We start from the raw sequence: 17500 nt of genomic DNA, 5'->3' as shown, positions 1-17500 counted from the left end.
TAAAGTGTAATAAACGTTGGGTAGTTAGTTCATACTAGGAACACGCTAAGACGCTAACTGTGATATTACAGATAGTTAAAATCCTGCCTGGCAAGTTCCATGTATAAGTAGCCAGCTAACGTTAGGTAACTAGCTAGCATACAGGTACATACTGCATATTTTCCGCCACTTTCTTCAAATCTGAAAAATATTTTCCGCAATTTTCAGGAAGAATTGCATTATGGGCCCTAAAAACAGGGAAATAGTGTCCGGCAGCCGGGATCTTCTGGCATACTAACTATATCTATATATCCTATATAACTTTATCAGCTGCACCATCGAGAGCATCCTGACTGGTTGCATCACTGTCTGGTATGGTAACTGCTCGGTCTCCGACAGAGGGTAGTGCGAACGGCCCAGTACGTCACTGGGGCCAAGCTTCCTGCCATCCAGGACCTCTATACCAGGCGGTGTCAGATGGAGGCCCTAAAATTGTCAAAGACTCCAGCCACCCTAGTCATAGACTGTTCTCTCTGCTACCACACGGCAAGCGGTACCGGAGCGCCAAGTCTAGGTCCAAGAGGCTTCTAAACAGCTTCTACCTCCAAGCCATAAGACTCATGAACAGCTAATCAAATGGCTACCCAGAGTATTTGCATTGACTCTGTACCGGTGCCCCCTGTATATAGCCTCCACATTGACTCTGTACCGGTACCCCCTGTATATAGCCTCCACATTGACTCTGTACCGGTACCCCCTGTATATAGCCTCCACATTGACTCTGTACCGGTACCCCCCCTGTATATAGCCTCCACATTGACTCTGTACCGGTACCCCCTGTATATAGCCTCCACATTGACTCTGTACCGGTACCCCCTGTATATAGCCTCCACATTGACTCTGTACCGGTACCCCCTGTATATAGCCTCCACATTGACTCTATACCGGTACCCCCTGTGTATTCAGCATTTCACTGTAAGGTCTACTACACCTGTTGTATTCAGCATTTCACTGTAAGGTCTACTACACCTGTTGTATTCAGCATTTCACTGTGAGGTCTACTACACCTGTTGTATTCAGCATTTCACTGTGAGGTCTACTACACCTGTTGTATTCAGCATTTCACTGTAAGGTCTACTACACCTGTTGTATTCAGCATTTCACTGTGAGGTCTACTACACCTGTTGTATTCAGCATTTCACTACTGTTGTATTTATCGTATAGACAGAGTAATTACAACTTTTAAATGTTCTCTTTGTTGACAAACTCTCTGTTTTTGTAAGTACTAGGTATGTTTTGTTTAATTAAAGAGAAGCTTGTTGTTGTTTTTTTAATATCAGGTCCATATTTTCTACCTTGGTGTTTATAATTCCATAAGCAGAACCTCGTCTTTACCTTAAGTTTCGTTCAATAAGTTAAGACTCTTCAGAAAAGCAGAGACCCTGGTGTCCGTCGGTCTAGAATGGAGAGTATTTTAAGTCCACGGTCGATAGGAGAGTATTTTAAGTCCACGGTCGATATGAGAGTATTTTAAGTCCACGGTCGATAGGAGAGTATTTTAAGTCCACGGTCGATATGAGAGTATTTTAAGTCCACGGTCGATAGGAGAGTATTTTAAGTCCACGGTCGATAGGAGAGTATTTTAAGTCCACGGTCGATAGGAGAGTATTTTAAGTCCACGGTCGATAGGAGAGTATTTAAGTCCACGGTCGATAGGAGAGTATTTTAAGTCCACGGTCGATATGAGAGTATTTTAAGTCCACGGTCGATAGGAGAGTATTTTAAGTCCACGGTCGATATGAGAGTATTTTAAGTCCACGGTCGATAGGAGAGTATTTTAAGTCCACGGTCGATAGGAGAGTATTTTAAGTCCACGGTCGATATGAGAGTATTTTAAGTCCACGGTCGATAGGAGAGTATTTTAAGTCCACGGTCGATAGGAGAGTATTTTAAGTCCACGGTCGATAGGAGAGTATTTTAAGTCCACGGTCGATAGGAGAGTATTTAAGTCCACGGTCGATAGGAGAGTATTTAAGTCCACGGTCGATAGGAGAGTATTTAAGTCCACGGTCGATAGGAGAGTATTTTAAGTCCACGGTCGATAGGAGAGTATTTAAGTCCACGGTCGATAGGAGAGTATTTTAAGTCCACGGTCGATAGGAGAGTATTTTAAGTCCACGGTCGATAGGAGAGTATTTTAAGTCCACGGTCGATAGGAGAGTATTTTAAGTCCACGGTCGATAGGAGAGTATTTTAAGTCCACGGTCGATAGGAGAGTATTTTAAGTCCACGGTCGATAGGAGAGTATTTAAGTCCACGGTCGATATGAGAGTATTTTAAGTCCACGGTCGATAGGAGAGTATTTAAGTCCACGGTCGATAGGAGAGTATTTAAGTCCACGGTCGATAGGAGAGTATTTAAGTCCACGGTCGATAGGAGAGTATTTTAAGTCCACGTCGATAGGAGAGTATTTAAATCCACGGTCGATAGAAGAGTATTTAAGCCCACGGTCGATAGGAGAGTATTTTAAGTCCACGGTCGATAGGAGAGTATTTAAGTCCACGGTCGATAGGAGAGTATTTAAGCCCACGGTCGATATGAGAGTATGTAAGTCCACGGTCGATAGGAGAGTATTTAAGTCCACTGTCGATATGAGAGTATTTAAGTCGATAGGAGAGTGTTTAAGTCCACGGTCGATAGGAGAGTATTTAAGTCCCACGGTCGATAGGAGAGTATTTAAGTCCACGGTCGATAGGAGAGTATTTTAAGTCCACGGTCGATAGGAGAGTATTTAAGCCCACGGTCGATAGGAGACTATTTAAGTCCACGGTCGATAGGAGAGTATTTAAGTCCCACGGTCGATAGGAGAGTATTTAAGCCCACGGTCGATAGGAGAGTATTTAAGTCCCACGGTCGATAGGAGAGTATTTAAGCCCACGGTCGATAGGAGAGTATTTAAGCCCACGGTCGATAGGAGAGTATTTAAGCCCACGGTCGATAGGAGAGTATTTAAGCCCACGGTCGATAGGAGAGTATTTAAGCCCACGGTCGATAGGAGAGTATTTAAGTCCACGGTCGATAGGAGAGTATTTATGATGATGGAGCTACAGCATGATGGAGCTACGGCATGATGGAGCTTCCAGCTGTTCCAAGAACGGACCCATGTTTCCGAGGAGATGGATGTCTCTGCACGTTCCTCCCCCCTTCCTCCCCTCTCCTCCCTCGTCTTCTCCACAGTAGGTTAACTGGGTGTGTCTCTCTGTATATACCTGTACTACTTGGCTGATTGTAAAGTAGGTTAGTTAACTGGGTGTGTCTCTCTGTATATCCCTGTCCTACTTGGCTGATTTTAAAGTAGGTTAGTCTTCGCCACAGTAGGTTAACTGGGTGTGTCTGTCTGTATATCCCTGTCCTACTTGGCTGATTGTAAAGTAGGTTCGTTAACTGGGTGTGTCTCTCTGTATATCCCAGTCCTACTTGGCTGATTGTAAAGTAGGTTAGTTAACTGGGTGTGTCTCTCTGTATATCCCAGTCCTACTTGGCTGATTGTAAAGTAGGTTGGTTAACTGGGTGTGTCTCTCTGTGTATCCCCGTTCTACTTGGCTGATTGTAAAGTAGGTTAGTTAACTGGGTGTGTCTCTCTGTATATCTCAGTCCTACTTGGCTGATTGTAAAGTAGGTTAGTTAACTGGGTTTGTCTCTCTGTATATCTCTGTACTACTTGGCTGATTGTAAAGTAGGTTAGTCTTCTCCACAGTAGGTTAACTGGGTGTGTCTCTCTGTATATCCCAGGTTACTTGGCTGATTGTAAAGTAGGTTAGTCTTCTCCACAGTAGGTTAACTGGGTTTGTCTCTCTGTGTATCCCAGTCCTACTTGGCTGATTGTAAAGTAGGTTAGTTAACTGGGTGTGTCTCTCTGTATATCCCAGTCCTACTTGGCTGATTGTAAAGTAGGTTGGTTAACTGGGTGTGTCTCTCTGTGTATCCCCGTTCTACTTGGCTGATTGTAAAGTAGGTTAGTTAACTGGGTGTGTCTCTCTGTATATCCCTGTCCTACTTGGCTGATTGTAAAGTAGGTTAGTTAACTGGGTGTGTCTCTCTGTGTATCCCAGTCCTACTTGGCTGATTGTAAAGTAGGTTAGTTAACTGGGTGTGTCTCTCTGTATATCTCTGTCCTACTTGGCTGATTGTAAATTAGGTTAGTTAACTGGGTTTGTCTCTCTGTATATCTCTGTCCTACTTGGCTGTTTGTAAAGTAGGTTAGTTAACTGGGTGTGTATCTCTGTATATCTCTGTCCTACTTGGCTGATTGTAAAGTAGGTTAGTTAACTGGGTGTGTCTCTCTGTGTATCCCAGTCCTACTTGGCTGATTGTAAAGTAGGTTAGTTAACTGGGTGTGTCTCTCTGTATATCTCTGTCCTACTTGGCTGATTGTAAAGTAGGTTAGTTAACTGGGTTTGTCTCTCTGTATATCTCTGTCCTACTTGGCTGATTGTAAAGTAGGTTAGTTAACTGGGTGTGTCTCTCTGTATTTCCCTGTCCTACTTGGCTGATTGTAAAGTAGGTTAGTTAACTGGGTGTGTCTCTCTGTGTATCCCAGTCCTACTTGGCTGATTGTAAAGTAGGTTAGTTAACTGGGTGTGTCTCTCTGTATATCTCTGTCCTACTTGGCTGATTGTAAAGTAGGTTAGTTAACTGGGTTTGTCTCTCTGTATATCTCTGTCCTACTTGGCTGATTGTAAAGTAGGTTAGTTAACTGGGTGTGTCTCTCTGTATATCTCTGTCCTACTTGGCTGATTGTAAAGTAGGTTAGTTAACTGGGTGTGTCTCTCTGTATTTCCCTGTCCTACTTGGCTGATTGTAAAGTAGGTTAGTTAACTGGGTGTGTCTCTCTGTGGTCGCCCAGGTGTTCCAGGGGTGTGGTCAGCCCAAGCCGTCTGGGATGGCCGGCAGCAGATCAACCAGGGGAATCTCTGATGTCTTCAACGCCCGCTTCAGACCCTACAGCCCAGAGGAGAGGCCCACTACGGCCGCTGGCACCAGCCTGGACAGACTGGTAAGAGAGGAGGCCAGACTGGTAAGAGAGGAGGACAGGGAAGAGGACAGACTGGTAAGAGAGGAGGACAGACTGGTAAGAGAGGAGGATAGAGAGGAGGACAGACTGGAGGATAGGAGGATAGGGAGGAGGACAGACTGGAGGGATAGGAGGACAGGGAAGAGGACAGACTGGTAAGAGAGGAGGACAGGGAGGAGGACAGACTGGAGGGATAGGAGGATAGGGAGGAAGACAGACTGGTATGAGTGGAGGACAGACTTGTAAGAGAGGAGGACAGAGAGGAGGACAGACTGGTAAGAGAGGAGGACGGAGAGGAGGACAGACTGGTAAGAGAGGAGGACAGACTGGTAAGAGAGGAGGACAGACTGGTAGGAGAGGAGGATAGGGAAGAGGACAGACTGGTAAGAGAGGAGGACAGGGAGGAGGACAGACTGGAGGGATAGGAGGACAGGGCGGAGGACAGACTGGTAAGAGAGGAGGACAGACTGGTAAGAGAGGAGGACAGAGAGGAGGACAGACTGGTAAGAGAGGAGGACAGAGAGGAGGACAGACTGGTAAGAGAGGAGGACAGAGAGGAGGACAGACTGGTAAGGGAGGAGGACAGACTGGTAGGAGAGGAGGACAGAGAGGAGGACAGACTGGTAAAAGAGGAGGACAGACTGGTAAGAGAGGAGGACAGAGAGGAGGACAGACTGGTAAGAGAGGAGGACAGAGAGGAGGACAGACTGGTAAAAGAGGAGGACAGAGAGGAGGACAGACTGGTAAGAGAGGAGGACAGAGAGGAGGACAGTGGGTGGCAGGGAGAGGAGGACAGACTGGTAAGAGAGGAGGACAGTGGGTGGCAGGGAGAGGACCTCTGTAGTATCAGAGTATCTATCAATGTTATAGAAGTCACTATCTCTGTGGAATCGTACTGTCTCCTGAGAGAACCAGCAGAGAGATAGTTGGAGATTAAATCGCTGTTATATTATCCCCTGTGAGTCCAAAATGGAACCCTATTCCCTATATAGTGCACTAGTTTTGATGGCCCCGGGTCAAAAGGTAGTGCAGAATAAAAAGGGAATGGGGCTCCATTTGGAACACAATCCCCCTCCTTTCGGTTGAATCCTCAGCTCCATGTTCAGGTCATGGCTCTGTGTTGAGTCATAAACTGACTTGACGCCCTCGTTCTCCCACCGTCTTCTCATCTCCCCAAGGGGGTGAAGAGAGTGAAGTGTGCACTCTGCTCTCAAGCACTCTTTCACTCTACTGTTACCTTGGTGGTCAAACCCTGGAGGGTTTTATGGGAACAGAGAGCTGGTGGTCAAATCATGGAGGGTTTTATGGGAACAGAGAGCTGGTGGTCAAATCATGGAGGGTTTTATGGGAACAGAGAGCTGGTGGTTAAACCCTGGAGGGTTTTATGGGAACAAAGAGCTCAAGGAAACAACACATGCATGTCAATACATATTTACATACATTACCCCTCCCAGGATGATACATTACCCCTCCCAGGATGATACATTACCCCTCCCAGGATGATACATTACCCCTCCCAGGATGATACATTACCCCTCCAGGATGATACATTACCCCTCCCAGGATGATACATTACCCCTCCCAGGATGATACATTACCCCTCCAGGATGATACATTACCCCTCCCAGGATGATACATTACCCCTCCCAGGATGATACATTACCCCTCCAGGATGATACATTACCCCTCCAGGATGATACATTACCCCTCCAGGATGATATATTACCCCTCCCAGGATGATACATTACCCCTCCAGGATGATACATTACCCCTCCCAGGATGATACATTACCCCTCCAGGATGATACATTACCCCTCCAGGATGATACATTACCCCTCCCAGGATGATACATTACCCCTCCAGGATGATACATTACCCCTCCCAGGATGATACATTATCCCTCCAGGATCAGGATTATACATTACCCCTCCAGGATGATACATTACCCCTCCCAGGATGATACATTACCCCTCCAGGATGATACATTACCCCGACCAGGATGATACATTAACCCTCCAAGGATGATACATTACCCCTCCCAGGATGATACATTACCCCTCCAGGATGATACATTACCCCTCCCAGGATGATACATTACCCTTCCCAGGATGATACATTACCCCTCCAGGATGATACATTACCCCTCCAGGATGATACATTACCCCTCCAGGATGATATATTACCCCTCCCAGGATGATACATTACCCCTCCCAGGATGATACATTACCCCTCCCAGGATGATACATTACCCCTCCAGGATGATACATTACCCCTCCAGGATGATACATTACCCCTCCCAGGATGATACATTACCCCTCCAGGATGATACATTACCCCTCCCAGGATGATACATTACCCCTCCAGGATGATACATTACCCCTCCAGGATGATACATTACCCCTCCCAGGATGATACATTATCCCTCCAGGATCAGGATGATACATTACCCCTCCAGGATGATACATTACCCCTCCCAAGATGATATATTACCCTCCAGGATGATACATTACCCCTCCCTGGATGATACATTACCCCTCAAGGATGATACATTACCCCTCCCTGGATGATACATTACCCCTCCAGGATGATACATTACCCCTCCAGGATGATACATTACCCCTCCCAGGATGATGCATTACCCCTACAGGATTATATATTAACCCTCCCAGGATGATACATTACCTCTCCAGAATGATACATTAACCCTCCCAGGATGATACATTACCCCTCCCAGGATGATACATTACCCCTCCCAGGATGACACATTACCCCTCCCAGGATGATACATTACCCCTCCAGGATGACACATTACCCCTCCCAGGATGATACATTACCCCTCCCAGGATGATACATTACCCCTCCAGGATGATACATTACCCCTCCAGGATGATACATTACCCCTCCCAGGATGATACATTACCCCTCCCAGGATGATACATTACCCCTCCAGGATGATACATTACCCCTCCAGGATGATACATTACCCCTCCCAGGTTGATACATTACCTCTCCAGGATGATACATTACCCCTCCCAGGATGATACATTACCCCTCCAGGATGATACATTACCCCTCCAGGATGATACATTACCCCTCCCAGGACCTCCCATTATGATACATTACCCCTCCCTGGATGATACATTACCCCTCCAGGATGATACATTACCCATCCCGGATGATACATTACCCCTCCCAGGATGGTACATTACCCCTCCCAGGATGATACATTACCCCTCCAGGATGATACATTACCCCTCCAGGATGATACATTACCCCTCCCTGGATGATACATTACCCCTCCAGGTTGATACATTACCCATCCCGGATGATACATTACCCCTCCAGGATGATACATTACCCCTCCCTGGATGATACATTACCCCTCCCTGGATGATACATTACCCCTCCAGGATGATACATTACCCATCCCGGATGATACATTACCCCTCCAGGATGATACATTACCCCTCCAGGATGATACATTACCCATCCCGGATGATACATTACCCCTCCAGGATGATACATTACCCCTCCCAGGATGATACATTACCCTCCCAGGATGATACATTACCCCTCCCAGGATGATACATTACCCCTCCCAGGATGATACGTTACCCCTCCCAGGATGATAATAACAGGAACTTGTCTTAGTAAAGATGTATATTGAAGAGAGAATTTTATAATACATAATAATACATAATGATTGAGACAGGTGCATTAACATGAGTGGAGAGGTGCTTAGACTCCCAAAGAGAGAGGAGGTAGGGGAATTAAGTATCTTGCCAGGACTATTTATCGCTTGCTATGGTTGCTGTTGGTTTCCAAACTAATGCATATATTCATAGCATTGTATGTTTTATTTCTCTCTCTGTGTCTCTCTCTCTCTCTCTGCCTTTCTATTAAATCCCTCTCTTCTCTGTTTCTCTGCTGCTCCCAGAGGATAGTGTGGAGGACAATGCAACACGGCGTAAGCTCTCCTTTCAATCCTCTTACCTCAACTCATCTCATCTGTCTTGTGGATCTGCCCTGTCCTCTTCCTACTTGTCAACATTACCCTCAGAGAGATGCATCGCTGTAGTCTGTCTGATGCTGCTACAGGAGGCTGTAGTCTAGCTGTATAGCTACAGGAGGCTGTAGTCTAGCTGTATAGCTGTGGTGTCTGATGCTGCTACAGGAGGCTGTAGTCTACCTGTATAGCTGTATTGTCTGATTCTGCTACAGGAGGCTGTAGTCTAGCTGTATAGCTGTAATGTCTGATTCTGCTACAGGAGGCTGTAGTCTAGCTGTATAGCTGTAGTGTCTGATGCTGCTACAGGAGGCTGTAGTCTAGCTGTATAGCTACAGGAGGCTGTAGTCTAGCTGTATAGCTGTAGTGTCTGATTCTGCTACAGGAGGCTGTAGTCTAGCTGTATAGCTACAGGAGGCTGTGATCTAGCTGTATAGCTGTGGTGTCTGATGCTGCTACAGGAGGCTGTAGTCTAGCTGTATAGCTGTATTGTCTGATTCTGCTACAGGAGGCTGTAGTCTAGCTGTATAGCTGTAATGTCTGATTCTGCTACAGGAGGCTGTAGTCTAGCTGTATATTTACAGGAGGCTGTAGTCTAGCTGTATAGCTGTAGTGTCTGATTCTGCTACAGGAGGCTGTAGTCTAGCTGTATAGCTGTAGTGTCTGATGCTGCTACAGGAGGCTGTAGACTAGCTGTATAGCTACAGGAGGCTGTAGTCTAGCTGTATAGCTGTATAGCTGTAGTCTAGCTGTATAGCTACAGGAGGCAGTAGTCTAGCTGTATAGCTACAGGAGGCTTTAGTCTAGCTGTATAGCTACAGGAGGCTGTAGTCTAGCTGTATAGCTACATGAGGCTGTAGTCTAGCTGTATAGCTGTAGTGTCTGATTCTGCTACAGGAGGCTGTAGTCTAGCTGTATAGCTACAGGAGGCTGTAGTCTAGCTGTATCACTGTAGTGTCTGATTCTGCTACAGGAGGCTGTAGTCTAGCTGTAGTGTCTGATTCTGCTACAGGAGGCTGTAGTCTAGCTGTATAGCTGTAGTGTCTGATTCTGCTACAGGAGGCTGTAGTTTAGCTGTATTGCTGTAGTGTCTGATTCTGCTACAGGAAGCTGTAGTCTAGCTGTATAGCTACAGGAGGCTGTAGTCTAGCTGCATAGCTACAGGAGGCTGTAGTCCAGCTGTATAGCTACAGGAGGCTGTAGTCTAGCTGTATAGCTACAGGAGGCTGTAGTCTAGCTGTATAGCTACAGGAGGCTGTAGTCTAGCTGTATAGCTGTAGTGTCTGATTCTGCTACAGGAGGCTGTAGTCTAGCTGTATAGTTGTAGTGTCTGATGCTGCTACAGGAGGCTGTAGTCTAGCTGTATAGCTGTAGTGTCTGATTATGCTACAGGAGGCTGTAGTCTAGCTGTATAGCTGTAGTGTCTGATTCTGCTACAGGAGGCTGAAGTCTTGCTGTATAGCTACAGGAGGCTGTAGTCTAGCTGTATAGCTGTAGTCTAGCTGTATAGCTACAGGAGGCTGTAGTCCAGCTGTATAGCTACAGGAGGCTGTAGTCTAGCTGTATAGCTACAGGAGGCTGTAGTCTAGCTGTATAGCTACAGGAGGCTGTAGTCTAGCTGTATAGCTACAGGAGGCTGTAGTCTAGCTGTATAGCTGTAGTGTCTGATTCTGCTACAGGAGGCTGTAGTCTAGCTGTATAGTTGTAGTGTCTGATGCTGCTACAGGAGGCTGTAGTCTAGCTGTATAGCTGTAGTGTCTGATTATGCTACAGGAGGCTGTAGTCTAGCTGTATAGCTGTAGTGTCTGATTCTGCTACAGGAGGCTGTAGTCTAGCTGTATAGCTACAGGAGGCTGTAGTCTAGCTGTATAGCTGTAGTGTCTGATTCTGCTACAGGAGGCTGTAGTCTAGCTGTATAGCTACAGGAGGCTGTGATCTAGCTGTATAGCTGTGGTGTCTGATGCTGCTACAGGAGGCTGTAGTCTAGCTGTATAGCTGTATTGTCTGATTCTGCTACAGGAGGCTGTAGTCTAGCTGTATAGCTGTAATGTCTGATTCTGCTACAGGAGGCTGTAGTCTAGCTGTATATTTACAGGAGGCTGTAGTCTAGCTGTATAGCTGTAGTGTCTGATTCTGCTACAGGAGGCTGTAGTCTAGCTGTATAGCTGTAGTGTCTGATGCTGCTACAGGAGGCTGTAGACTAGCTGTATAGCTACAGGAGGCTGTAGTCTAGCTGTATAGCTGTATAGCTGTAGTCTAGCTGTATAGCTACAGGAGGCAGTAGTCTAGCTGTATAGCTACAGGAGGCTTTAGTCTATCTGTATAGCTACAGGAGGCTGTAGTCTAGCTGTATAGCTACATGAGGCTGTAGTCTAGCTGTATAGCTGTAGTGTCTGATTCTGCTACAGGAGGCTGTAGTCTAGCTGTATAGCTACAGGAGGCTGTAGTCTAGCTGTATCACTGTAGTGTCTGATTCTGCTACAGGAGGCTGTAGTCTAGCTGTAGTGTCTGATTCTGCTACAGGAGGCTGTAGTCTAGCTGTATAGCTGTAGTGTCTGATTCTGCTACAGGAGGCTGTAGTTTAGCTGTATTGCTGTAGTGTCTGATTCTGCTACAGGAGGCTGTAGTCCAGCTGTATAGCTACAGGAGGCTGTAGTCTAGCTGCATAGCTACAGGAGGCTGTAGTCCAGCTGTATAGCTACAGGAGGCTGTAGTCTAGCTGTATAGCTACAGGAGGCTGTAGTCTAGCTGTATAGCTACAGGAGGCTGTAGTCTAGCTGTATAGCTGTAGTGTCTGATTCTGCTACAGGAGGCTGTAGTCTAGCTGTATAGTTGTAGTGTCTGATGCTGCTACAGGAGGCTGTAGTCTAGCTGTATAGCTGTAGTGTCTGATTATGCTACAGGAGGCTGTAGTCTAGCTGTATAGCTGTAGTGTCTGATTCTGCTACAGGAGGCTGAAGTCTTGCTGTATAGCTACAGGAGGCTGTAGTCTAGCTGTATAGCTGTAGTCTAGCTGTATAGCTACAGGAGGCTGTAGTCCAGCTGTATAGCTACAGGAGGCTGTAGTCTAGCTGTATAGCTACAGGAGGCTGTAGTCTAGCTGTATAGCTACAGGAGGCTGTAGTCTAGCTGTATAGCTACAGGAGGCTGTAGTCTAGCTGTATAGCTGTAGTGTCTGATTCTGCTACAGGAGGCTGTAGTCTAGCTGTATAGTTGTAGTGTCTGATGCTGCTACAGGAGGCTGTAGTCTAGCTGTATAGCTGTAGTGTCTGATTATGCTACAGGAGGCTGTAGTCTAGCTGTATAGCTGTAGTGTCTGATTCTGCTACAGGAGGCTGAAGTCTAGCTGTATAGCTACAGGAGGCTGTAGTCTAGCTGTATAGCTGTAGTCTAGCTGTATAGCTACAGGAGGCTGTAGTCTAGCTGTATAGCTACAGGAGGCTGTAGTCTAGCTGTATAGCTACAGGAGGCTGTAGTCTAGCTGTATAGCTGTAGTGTCTGATTCTGCTACAGGAGGCTGTAGTCTAGCTGTATAGCTGTAGTGTCTGATTCTGCTACAGGAGGCTGTAGTCTAGCTGTATATCTACAGGAGGCTGTAGTCTAGCTGTATAGCTACAGGAGGCTGTAGTCTAGCTGTATAGCTGTAGTGTCTGATTCTGCTACAGGAGGCTGTAGTCTAGCTGTATAGCTACAGGAGGCTGTAGTCTGGCTGTATAGCTACAGGAGGCTGTAGTCTAGCTGTATAGCTGTAGTGTCTGATTCTGCTACAGGAGGCTGTAGTCTAGCTGTATAGCTGTAGTGTCGGATTCTGCTACAGGAGGCTGTAGTCTAGCTGTATAGCTACAGGAGGCTGTAGTCTAGCTGTATAGCTGTAGTGTCTGATTCTGCTACAGGAGGCTGTAGTCTAGCTGTATAGGTACAGGAGGCTGTAGTCTAGCTGTATAGCTGTAGTGTCTGATTCTGCTACAGGAGGCTGTAGTCTAGCTGTATAGCTGTAGTGTCTGATTCTGCTACAGGAAGCTGTAGCCTAGCTGTATAGCTGTAGTGTCTGATTCTGCTACAGGAGGCTGTAGTCTAGCTGTATAGCTGTAGTGTCTGATTCTGCTACAGGAAGCTGTAGTCTAGCTGTATAGCTACAGGAGGCTGTAGTCTAGCTGTATAGCTACAGGAGGCTGAAGTCTAGCTGTATAGCTACAGGAGGCTGTAGTCTAGCTGTATAGCTGTAGTCTAGCTGTATAGGTACAGGAGGCTGTAGTCTAACTGTATAGCTACAGGAGGCTGTAGTCTAGCTGTATAGCTGTAGTCTAGCTGTATAGGTACAGGAGGCTGTAGTCTAACTGTATAGCTACAGGAGGCTGTAGTCTAGCTGTATAGCTGTAGTCTAGCTGTATAGGTACAGGAGGCTGTAGTCTAGCTGTATAGCTGTAGTCTAGCTGTATAGGTACAGGAGGCTGTAGTCTAGCTGTATAGCTGTAGTCTAGCTGTATAGGTACACGAGGCTGTAGTCTAGCTGTATAGCTACAGGAGGCTGTAGTCTAGCTCTATAGCTACAGGAGGCTGAAGTCCAGTTGTATAGCTGTAGTCTAGCTGTATAGCTACAGGAGGCTGTAGTCTAGCAGTATAGCTACAGGAGGCATTAGTCTAGCTGTATAGCTGTAGTGTCTGATTCTGCTACAGGAGGCTGTAGTCTAGCTGTATCGCTGTAGTGTCTGATTCTGTTACAGGAGGCTGTAGTCTAGCTGTAGTGTCTGATTCTAATACAGGAGGCTGTAGTCTAGCTGTATAGCTACAGGAGGCTGTAGTCTAGCTGTATAGGTACAGGAGGCTGTAGTCTAGCTGTATAGCTGTAGTGTCTGATTCTGCTACAGGAGGCTGTAGTCTAGCTGTATCGCTTTAGTGTCTGATTCTGTTACAGGAGGCTGTAGTCTAGCTGTAGTGTCTGATTCTGCTACAGGAGGCTGTAGTCTAGCTGTATAGCTACAGGAGGCTGTAGTCTAGCTGTATAGCTACAGGAGAGTGTGCAAAGCTGTCATCAAGACAAAGGGTGACAACTTTGAAGAATCTCAAATATAAAATATATTTTGATTTCTTTTAACACTTATTTTGGTTACTACATGACTCCATATGTGTTATTTCATAGTTTTGATGTCTTCACTATTATTCTACAATGTAGTAGGTGTTGTAAAACTTTTGACTGTTACTGTATATGATGGATGCCGGTGGCCAATCCTCATAGACTTTAGTTTTTGACAATCCCTTACCTTCCCCCCAAGGTAGAACAAAACAACATCATGTAATTTATGGACCGGTCAGAATAATACCAGGCTGGATGGGGAAGGGGAAAGGGGGAAGCTCATGTAACACTATATTCCAAGCTCTATTATTTCTGTAACGGTTGTCCGAAGGAGTAGACCAAGGTGCAGCGTGGGTAAGTGTTCATCTTGATATTTTTTTTTTTTTTTTTAACTCAGAACACTTATTAAAAAAGCAAAATAATAAACAATGGAAAAACAACCCGTCACGTCTTGCAGAGCAGTACAATGGGAAAAAAGGACTGCCTAAGTATGGTTCCCAATCAGAGACAACGATAGGCAGCTGCCTCTGATTGGAAACCATACCTGGCCAAAACATAGAAATATAAAACATAGAATGCCCATCCCATATCACACCCTGACCTAATTAAACAGAGAAATAAACCATCTCTCTCAGGTCAGGGCGTGACAATTGTAAAAATGTGGAATACAAGTAGTCCGTTATCTGCCCTATACACACAAATAAACAGCGTTAGGTCTTAATACCTCTTGGAAACAGAGATCTATAAACACAGAGATACAACAGGTGGAAACAGATACCTTTAAACACAGAGATACAACAGGTGGAAACAGAGATCTATAAACACAGACATACAACAGGTGGAAACAGATACCTTTAAACACAGAGATACAACAGGTGGAAACAGATACCTTTAAACACAGAGATACAACAGGTGGAAACAGAGATCTATAAACACAGAGATACAACAGGTGGAAACACAGAGATACAACAGGTGGAAACAGAGATCTATAAACACAGAGATACAACAGGTGGAAACAGAGGACCTATAAACACAGACATACAACAGGTGGAAACAGAGATCTATAAACACAGAGATACAACAGGTGGAAACAGAGTTCTATAAACACAGACATACAACAGGTGGAAACAGAGGACCTATAAACACAGAGATACAACAGGTGGAAACAGAGATCTATAAACACAGAGATACAACAGGTGGAAACAGAGATCTATAAACACAGACATACAACAGGTGGAAACAGAGGACCTATAAACACAGACATACAACAGGTGGAAACAGAGGTCTATAAACACAGAGATACAACAGGTGGAAACAGAGATCTATAAACACAGAGATACAACAGGTGGAAACAGTGTACCTTTAAACACAGAGATACAACAGGTGGAAACAGATACCTTTAATAAACACAGATACAACAGGTGGAAACATCAACAAAAGATATTTATGATGAATGGAAGTTTTACTTTTCAGTAGCTGATTTTGATAGAACTTTCCAAGTCGGATGTGTTCTCATTCAGTGCTGTATTGTCCTGCCTGACAAAAATAAATATAGTTTTAACGTTTATTTTGATGTTGTGCCTTAATGAAAACAAGTGAGCTCGGACATCGAAATTAAACGAAAGTTCCTTGAAGGGGTTTGAATCTTTCAACTCGTGTAATTTTAATCACAGATTTTTGGTTCAGGGATCCCATTTTACCTCAAATCCAAAATGACGTCCAAAATATTAACATTGGCCTCCGGTTAAAAGTAGTGCACTATATAGGGAATATTGTGCCATTTGGGACACGGACATATTCTCCCAGAGCCTGAGTTACAGTGTGGATCAGTGGATCAGAGTAATGAGGACTCTACTTCCTGAGTTACAGTGTGGATCAGAGTAATGAGGACTCTACTTCCTGAGTTACAGTGTGGATCAGAGTAATGAGGACTCTACTTCCTGAGTTACAGTGTGGATCAGTGGATCAGAGTAATGAGGACTCTACTTCCTGAGTTACAGTGTGGATCAGTGGATCAGAGTAATGAGGACTCTACTTCCTGAGTTACAGTGTGGATCAGAGTAATGAGGACTCTACTTCCTGAGTTACAGTGTGGATCAGTGGATCAGAGTAATGAGGACTCTACTTCCTGAGTTACAGTGTGGATCAGAGTAATGAGGACTCTACTTCCTGAGTTACAGTGTGGATCAGTGGATCAGAGTAATGAGGACTCTACTTCCTGAGTTACAGTGTGGATCAGTGGATCAGAGTAATGAGGACTCTACTTCCTGAGTTACAGTGTGGATCAGAGTAATGAGGACTCTACTTCCTGAGTTACAGTGTGGATCAGAGTAATGAGGACTACTTCCTGAGTTACAGTGTGGATCAGTGAATCAGAGTAATGAGGACTCTACTTCCTGAGTTACAGTGTGGATCAGAGTAATGAGGACTCTACTTCCTGAGTTACAGTGTGGATCAGTGGATCAGAGTAATGAGGACTCTACTTCCTGAGTTACAGTGTGGATCAGAGTAATGAGGACTCTACTTCCTGAGTTACAGTGTGGATCAGTGGATCAGAGTAATGAGGACTCTCCTTCCTGAGTTACAGTGTGGATCAGTGGATCAGAGTAATGAGGACTCTACTTCCTGAGTTACAGTGTGGATCAGAGTAATGAGGACTCTACTTCCTGAGTTACAGTGTGGATCAGAGTAATGAGGACTCTACTTCCTGAGTTACAGTGTGGATCAGAGTAATGAGGACTCTACTTCCTGAGTTACAGTGTGGATCAGAGTAATGAGGACTACTTCCTGAGTTACAGTGTGGATCAGTGGATCAGAGTAATGAGGACTCTACTTCCTGAGTTACAGTGTGGATCAGAGTAATGAGGACTCTACTTCCTGAGTTACAGTGTGGATCAGAGTAATGAGGACTACTTCCTGAGTTACAGTGTGGATCAGTGAATCAGAGTAATGAGGACTCTACTTCCTGAGTTACAGTGTGGATCAGAGTAATGAGGACTCTACTTCCTGAGTTACAGTGTGGATCAGTGGATCAGAGTAATGAGGACTCTACTTCCTGAGTTACAGTGTGGATCAGTGGACAGAGTAATGAGGACTCTACTTCCTGAGTTACAGTGTGGATCAGAGTAATGAGGACTACTTCCTGAGTTACAGTGTGGATCAGTGGATCAGAGTAATGAGGACTCTACTTCCTGAGTTACGGTGTGGATCAGTGGATCAGAGTAATGAGGACTCTACTTCCTGAGTTACAGTGTGGATCAGAGTAATGAGGACTCTACTTCCTGAGTTACAGTGTGGATCAGAGTAATGAGGACTCTACTTCCTGAGTTACAGTGTGGATCAGAGTAATGAGGACTCTACTTCCTGA

General features: G+C 45.3%; 1 protein-coding gene across 2 annotated transcripts in view; it reads left to right on the top strand.

Moving 5' to 3' along the window:
- LOC106575058 (glypican-6) overlaps nucleotides 1–17500 on the top strand; it is a 360069-nt gene that overhangs the window by 290149 nt on the left and 52420 nt on the right. Inside the window, exons 6-7 of one of the 2 annotated variants that reach the window (XM_045699649.1) lie at nucleotides 4886–5035; nucleotides 8991–9020. In XM_045699649.1, coding sequence (XP_045555605.1) covers nucleotides 4886–5035; nucleotides 8991–9020 — 180 coding nt within the window. The remainder of the gene's footprint in view (nucleotides 1–4885; nucleotides 5036–8990; nucleotides 9021–17500) is intronic. The other variant, XM_045699651.1, reaches the window with a different exon arrangement.

This window comes from Salmo salar, chromosome ssa17 (genome assembly GCF_905237065.1).
Source record: "Salmo salar chromosome ssa17, Ssal_v3.1, whole genome shotgun sequence".
In the NCBI taxonomy this organism is placed as follows: domain Eukaryota; kingdom Metazoa; phylum Chordata; class Actinopteri; order Salmoniformes; family Salmonidae; genus Salmo; species Salmo salar.
Note: the sequence above shows the minus strand (reverse complement) of the source record. Positions and strands in the feature narration are given on the sequence as shown.